At 40.8% G+C, this 8,070-nt stretch overlaps 1 protein-coding gene across 1 annotated transcript; it reads left to right on the top strand.

The window, feature by feature from the left end:
* Positions 1-646: 646 nt before the first annotated feature.
* Positions 647-8,070, top strand: LOC110488307 (tumor necrosis factor alpha-induced protein 8-like protein 2). Its single transcript, XM_021560495.2, has 3 exons — positions 647-818; positions 5,907-6,231; positions 6,508-8,070. Exons 2-3 carry the CDS (start codon positions 5,914-5,916, stop codon positions 6,748-6,750), a joined length of 561 nt encoding a protein of 186 aa, XP_021416170.1. The 5' UTR covers positions 647-818; positions 5,907-5,913; the 3' UTR covers positions 6,751-8,070.

Raw genomic sequence — 8,070 nt, 5'->3', positions numbered from 1 at the left:
ACACGGTGGGGAGACTTCCTGCTTACAGAAATTAACAACACAATTCAAAATCTGCCATCACTGCCACGGTTACTACTCCTCAATATGGGCATGCCTCAAGAGAAGGCACAGATTTGGAAGGGACAATAGCGGAAGTCTTGTCAGATTTTGAATTCTGTAGAATTCTGTTGTTGTTGATGGCTGAAAGCAGGAAGTCGCCCCACTTTGTAGTCATATTCCTGAGTCTACCTTTAATGTGACAAATGTTAACTCAATACAACATCAAAGTAATGCACCAATGAGCTGAGAAATCACACAAAAATACTTCATCTTGGAGGATCACAGTTTATGTTCAATCTAGTGGTTTAGGGCCTTTGTTGAAGTAATTGCATGCTGATACTTTAGCTCAGGGTTTTAAAAAAACTTGCCTAATGTGCTGTAGGGGTGTGTCTAAACAGTGTTACATTGCTTCCTCTCCTCATTCATCTGCACTGATATATATGAGAGAGAGAGAGAGAGAGAGAGAGAGAGAGAGAGAGAGAGAGAGAGAGAGAGAGAGAGAGAGAGAGAGAGAGAGAGAGAGAGAGAGAGAGAGAGAGAGAGAGAGAGAGAGAGAGAGAGAGAGAGAGAGAGAGAGAGAGAGAGAGAGAGAGAGAGAGAGAGAGAGAGAGAGAGAGAGAGAGAGAGAGGCTTCTGAGGTAGGCAGAGACAGGGTGGTCGGTATAGCGAGAGGGCACTGTGATCATCCAACCCCTTTATGTGAATCCTCCTCTAGGAGACTTATCATCTGACTCAGGAGCACTGAGTCTATCTGGAGCCAAGGGTCCATAGGCACTCAGGTAAGCATGTCATAGCACTGTAATTTCCGTGGAAGATGATGTGTGGTTTGTGAAGTTAGAGGTAGTTTTGTGAGCCAATGCTAACTAGCGTTAGCGCAATCACTGGAAGTCTACGGGTGTCTGCTAGCACGCAGTGTGTGAGTGTATGTGTTGTTGTGCATACTTGTGTGTTTGTGTATAAGCAAACGTTTGTCTGTGAGTCAGTGTACAGTGCAGCCATGTGCCTTCAAATGAGCTCAGACATTTATGCCCCAAAACAGCATTGTTTAAACTCCACAGCCTCAGTTTTATGTAAGACATTAACCATAATGTCAAACCTCTTTTTAAAGAGTGGGTGCTTGGCTACATTGCTAGAGGTGGAGAATGCATGGAAAATATGAGGTCATATTTTTAGTCCCATCGGTTTAGCGACAATGACCACGTCTGTGATTATCAGAGCCACTTAAAGACAACACAAGACAAAGACAAAACCTTGGAGGGAAAAGAGTGATAATAGCTTTCTAGTAGCTTAAAAATAACTCTGTGGGCAACTGTGTGTGCGTGTGTATACGTTTGTGAGTTTGTACGTGCGCTTTTGGGATTGTTATGCTTATTCTAGTATATTACATTTGATTGCTCCACTTTAAAGTTACCCAATATCGTGGAAGGAAACAGATCATTATAGTATGCACCAATATCCTCAAGCTCCTTGGGTCTCTTACAGATGTAGGATCTTCATTTGAGCCAGTTTGCTAGAGCAGGGAAATTATCTTGCAGCAACAGGAAATGTGAATTACTATGTGGATTGAAATGAATGGACATTTTTGGAGGGGTTGATACTTGTACGGGGGAAATCAAGTCTGACATTTTTAAGTGGAATTTCAAACCTCAAATACACTACAAGTTTGAAATATCCTGAATTGCAGGGAAGTTATGCAACAGGGTGATCAAATTAAGATCATACATCTGTATCAAAACATCCTGTGTAAAGGGGTGGGGGATTGTGGTAGATATCAGAGTTAATCAGCCTTTGTAGGTCTGAATATGAACAAGAGATACAAGTTCAAGGGGATGAGTTGAAAATATGAACTTTGTGGAACTGAATAAATTTGGTGTAAAAGGATGAAGAAGAAAAAAGATTGTCAGTTTGTTCAGCTGTGACCTACAACTAAACTTAGGGGCTGAGTCATTGTGTAAAAGCTGATTTAAACACATTCAATTTGAGGTTATCCAAACATTGACAATGCAACTGGGTGTCCATAGGCATGATCTCAGCTATGATCCCATTCAAGGCAATAGATACAGTATGTGTAGCGAATGAACAAGTTAGCATGCTACTGCTTTCTTGAGACCTGAAGTATGGTCTACCCATGTGCTTCTGGCTAACCCTATGCCTAAACCAATCACTTGTTGAAAATCATTAGATGCCTAAACCAGTCACTTGTTGTTGAAAATCATTAGGCATCAGCCAATCAAGGCAACCAAACATCTCCCATTTCCAAGTCGAGCACAGGCCATGAATAATTAACTGCTTGTTGTTTTTGGCGTTACTTCACATTTAATTGCCCAATATATTTTGTGTAAGATTTGATTTCTACTTGAAACACTTGGAAACAAGTTTCTCCAGGAGGACACCAACACAGAAGGTCATGTTGCAAATTGAAATTGTCAGCCTACGTGTTATGAGTTTCTCAGACAGCTAACTATTAGCTCTGTTAGCTTTAGCTTACATTGACCCAACAGGAAATTAGACCTTCACTGTTTGAAGGAAGACAGTTACAGCATACAGGCACTGGTAGCCAACTTCTTCTATTTCATTTCAATGTCTCCATCTTATGACTGTTTCACACAGGAAGTCAGACACTTCCGTAAAAAGGTGCAACACATTTTGAAACAAAACAGCCAGACTTGTGAAGTAAGTCAGCTTTCATGTAGGTTGTTTCAAGGAATCACACATGAGGAAGGTGTGCAAATGCAGTTCAACATTTGAACTGTTCCCCAAGTTTTAACTCTCTGTAATTATTGGGACAGTGACACATTTGTGTTGTTGTTTTGATGCTGTACTCCAGCACTTTGGATTTGAAATGATACAATGACTATGAGGTTAAAGTTCAGACTGTCAGCTTTTAATTGTTTGGGGGTATTTTTTTTCATCCATATCGGGTGAACCATTTAGAAATCACAGCGCTTTCTGTCCATAGCCCCCCCCCCCCCCCCCCCCCCCCCCCCCCCCCCCCCCCGTAGTCTGAAGTTTAGTATTTGGTCCCATATCCCTAGCATACAATGATTAAATCACATTTTTGCTGTTTGTTTTGGTTGTGTTTCAGATTATTTTGTGCCCAATAGAAAAAGTAATGGTAAATATTGTATTGTGTCATTTTTGAATAAATTTGATTGGAAATAAGAATATAATATGTTTTTAACACTTCTACATTAATATGGATGCTCCCATGATCAAGGATAGTCCTGAATGAATCGTGAATAATGATGAGTGAGAAAGTTACAGATGAGCAAATACTGTATCATACCCACCAAGACATGCTAACCTCTCACCATTTATATTAACAGGGGAGGATAGCATTTTTGGGGAGGTATGACATTTGTTCTTCAGTAACTTTCTCCTTCATCATTATTCACGATTCATTCCGGATTACCCGTAATCATGGTAGCGTTCACATTAATGTAGAAGTGTTTAAAAAAAACATATTATATAAGTGACTCCAAAATGACACATTATTTACCATTCATTTCTATTGGGTACAACATCATCTGAAACACACCCAAAACAAACAGCAAATTGCATCCAACAAGTTTGTAGATTCATAAACTTGACGTAATCATTGCGTGCTAGGAATATGGGACCAAATACTAAACTTTTGACTACTTTAATTACACATATAACTGAATTTGTCCCAATACTTTTCGTTGCCTAAAATGGGGTCAGTACGTAAAGAAAGTGCAGTAATTTCTAAACAGTTCACCTGATAAAGATGAAAATACCCTCATAGGCATTGTATAATCTCAAATCCAAACTGCTGGAGTAGAGAGCCAAAATGACAACAAAATGGGTCACTGTCCCAATAATTACGGAGGGCACTGTAAGTGATCAACATGTTAATGATAATAGAGTCCCACCTGAGGTCCACATTGCTGATTTTATCAGGGTCTATTCAAATCAGAAGAGGGTGGAAATAAGTTGATACAGTATCTGTAACTTTTAGCGGGCAAAACAGGCAGATGCTGATGGGTGTGGAAAATGTACATTAAGTGCAAACCCAGAAGCGTAACCATTAGCTATGCAAACTTGAAGGGATACGCAAGTGAGTTTACAGTGTGATTTCCCCACCTATCTGACCTACTTCATTACGTGTCTGGTTTTATCTTTGTTCGCGGTTTCTAACGTATGTGGTCAACATGAAAGTCCTAGCTACGGTTTATATAACCACGTATGAGTAGGTGATAATACACACAGTCCGGAATCCCCTCTCATTCTCACACAGATTATTGAAGTAACATGGAGCTGACTGGTTGCAAAGTGGGTCTTCATAACGGATGCAATTGGTTAATTACCCTTTTACCATAGACTATGTCAAACACACCTATGACAGAGTCAGTGCATTTAAGGTAAATTGGCAGCTGCAATGTATCTTAGACGTCCTCTACTGTACAAAGGTTTTTACCCTTCAGGGTATCAGAACCATTTAGCTCCAAAGGCTGGGTGATGTGACATGCTTATCACACTTCCTGTTGGTATCCGAGCAACCATGCAGAGTCATGGAGTGTTCCATTGAAAACATCCCCTGAGGAATAGAAGATCCAACAGATTACACCACATTTACTTATTGAGGAGACACCCGTTTCTGGGAGAAATTAGATGATTGTTTGCACTTTTATCCATTTGTGCCACTGGACCTTGAGTGAAGCGATGTTAACCCCTGCAATAACAGGTCATACACACTCCTACAATTACAGTACTTTATGTACTGTGCAATGCTACATGATGAGCTATTCAGAAGATCATAGAGGGAATATGTCATCAGGAACAAGGTCATATGCCAACATTTTTGACATTAGTTCATTTTATCCTCGAACTGCTCCTTTGTTTATACTATACTGAACAAAATAATAAAACGCAACATGCAACAATTTCAAAGGTTTTGCTGAGTTACAGTTCATATAAGGAAATCAGTCAATTGAAAAAGGCCCTAATCTATGTATTTCACATGACTGGGCAGGGGCGCAACCATGGGTGGGCCTGGGAGGGCATAGGCCCACCCACTGAGGAGCCAGGGCCAGCCAATTTCCCCACAAAATATCTTTATTACAGACAGAAATGCTCCACAGTTTCCTCAGCTGTCCTAGTGGCTGGTCCCGCAGGTGAAGGAGCCGGATGTGGAGGTCCTGGGCTGGCGTGGTTACACGTGGTTTGCGGTTGTGAGGCCGGTTGGATGTACTGCCAAATTCTCTAAAACGACGTTGGAGGCAGCTTAAGGAAGAGAAATTAACATTCAATTCTCTGGCTACAGCTCTGGTGGACATTGCTGCAGTCAGCATGCCAATTGCACACTCCCTCTAAACTTGAGACATCTGTGGCATTGTGTTGTGTGACAAAACTGCATATTTTAGAGTGTCATTTTATTGTCCCCAGCACAAGGTGCACCTGTGTAATGATCATGCTGTTTAATCAGCTTCTTGCTATGCCATACCTGTCAGGTGGATAGACTATCCTGTCATTTTTGAGTGAAATATGCTTTTTGTGCCTTTACATGTTGAGTTTAAATTTTTGTTCAGGATATATAGGATGTAATATTGGGCCATTAACTCAAAATGTAATACATTTCAACTGTATATCTGACATGGTACAGTTGTCTTTTTTTACGACCATAACCATGTGTGTGAAGTGTATACTTTTGTGTTTTAAAGTAGATTTGTTTAAGACTACCAAGAATCACTCTGTGTGACCAGATTTAGCCCACTACAGTAAAAGTATAAAGGTAATTTGACAGAGAAAACCAGCGTACATCAGTGAACTAACAGGACTGGGACCAGACAATGAGATATTTCACTTAACCCATTTATTCTGTCTCATCAACTCTAATTCCTTCCCAGAGTCAAAATGGAGTCCTTCAGCTCTAAGGACATGGCCATGAAGGCCCAGAAGAAAATCCTCAGCCACATGGCCAGCAAATCCATGGTGCAGATGTTAATTGACGACACCAGCAGCGAAATCCTGGACGAGCTCTACCGCATCTCCAAGGAACACTCTGGAAACCGCACAGAGGCCCAAAAGGTGGTCAAGGACCTGGTAAAGGTGGTGGTAAAGGTGGGGGTTCTCTTTCGGCACAACCGCTTCAGTAAAGAGGAGCTCAGCCTGGCTCAGGACTTCAAGAAGAAGCTGCACCAGGGGGTCATGACGACAATCAGCTTCCAGGAGGTAACTTTACATCAGAACATTCATCAGAACTCTTCAAAGACTTAGTTTAACCCAACCTAAAGCATGCGTGATAGAACTGACATCTCCCTACAGTCATTGATTATACCTACTAAAATGTCAAACTATCTGGACAAAATCCTAAGGGGACTTACAAAAGTCTATATCCTGAAGCCAATACCATAAACTAGCACCTTAAATGGTGATTACAGCTGTTCTAAGAACTGTAATTACTACTGTGCTGTCACTAATACTTTATTTGCCATCCCTCTGGCCCAGGTGGAGTTCACATTTGATAAGGCTGTCATGATGGAGCTTCTGACAGATTGTAGGGACATCTTGCTGAAGCTCGTGGAGAAACACCTGACACCCAAATCCTTTGGACGTATTCGGCATGTCTTCAACCACTACTCTGACCCAGACCTACTGACCAACCTCTACACCCCCGGCGGCCCACTCTGGCCTAATCTCACCAAGATCTGCAATGGCCTGAACAAACTGGTTGAGGAAGGCAAGCTTTGAGTGGGAATTACGAACAACGCTGGAAAAAGGAGAAACTGTGGCAGGCCTATTAAAGAATTCTGAATTCAGTTTGCCCATGAAAATATCATTTTGGTAGCTTAATGGGGACATTGACTCAGTGTGAGTTGATGATGTAGATATGGATTTATGTTGGGATCTTTATGAGGGCATGGAATCGTCGCCCTTGCTTTACAACATAAGCCATCTGCATTAGGGCTGGGCGATATATTGTGCATTCATCATTATCACAATATGAATGTGATTGATATGCGTAGTCACATTTCACCATCAGGATATTACCTCTGCCTCTGCCTAAATGCATTTCAGTCGAATGCTGTTGGAGCTAAGTAAAGTCCATTCAAACATGACATATGAAAGAAAAAAAGGCATTTTTTTTTTGCTAAAATCACCTGTGAAATCGTCCAAATATTTTTTGTTGACTTCTTTGTCAGGACTCCCTGCTTCCAGCACGATAAGAATGCATCTGTGGTCTAATTTCAATTGACTAGTCCTCCTGTTTTAAGACATTAGCTCTTTTATTAGCTATTTTACGAGTGTGTTAAGACTACAGGATGGGGTTGGGGGGCTAGCAGTTTAAACGTTTGTTTATAACATGTTTTACAGTGTGTAGTATTTCAGCAGTAGCACTTAGTGGATGTTATGCAATGGGAGAAGAATGAGGCAACAATTAACCATGAACCATAACACTTTCCACAGGAGATACAGAACTGCACAGCAAGTGAACTCTAACGGGTGTTCCCTACCCCTTTGCAAGTTATCTGTTTTCTAGAACTGTCTTAGATTTCGAATGGGAATATCTGCAATTACAGGACTTACGGGCCAAAATATAGTTTGTATCTATCAGGCTTGAAAGATTATTGTGAGTTCTGTTTTGTTAAACTTCAGACTACAAAATGTTTGGCAAAGAAGGAAACAGGAACAGTCAAAAAGACAGCACCCTCAGGCTTTCCCCGGAAAATGGCCTCAGGAAATGAGGCAAGCATGCATCACCTGCCTGCATTGTGAGACTAGATATGCAAACATTGATTAACGTGTCATTCCAGTTTCAGTACATGCCATTAATGCAACAGGTTATCATGTTCTTAGCCAAAACTGTGAACAAAGACCAGTTCATGAAGCCATGCTGTCCTCTAGTGGGCTATAGTGAATATTGCACCTGGAGTTGGATTACTTACTGGCACTTGTAATTTACCATAATTCAAGATGCTTCTTTCAATTCTGATGAATATACAATCAGTACTATCACATAGGCAACTGTATTAATATTATTGAAAGCTACAATAAAAGCCTTAAAATAAT

Source organism: Oncorhynchus mykiss, chromosome 32 (genome assembly GCF_013265735.2).
Source record: "Oncorhynchus mykiss isolate Arlee chromosome 32, USDA_OmykA_1.1, whole genome shotgun sequence".
NCBI lineage: Eukaryota > Metazoa > Chordata > Actinopteri > Salmoniformes > Salmonidae > Oncorhynchus > Oncorhynchus mykiss.
The sequence above is the reverse complement of the archived record's forward strand: the minus strand, read 5'-3'. Positions and strand labels throughout refer to the sequence as shown.

What these genes read in the sequence shown, in the direction of transcription:
- LOC110488307 (XM_021560495.2), top strand. Translation starts at nt 5,914, where the DNA reads ATGGAGTCCTTCAGCTCTAAGGACATGGCCATGAAGGCCCAGAAGAAA. An exon ending in CGACAATCAGCTTCCAGGAG is followed by an intron (nt 6,232 to 6,507) that starts GTAACTTTACAT and finishes CCTCTGGCCCAG; the next exon opens with GTGGAGTTCACATTTGATAA.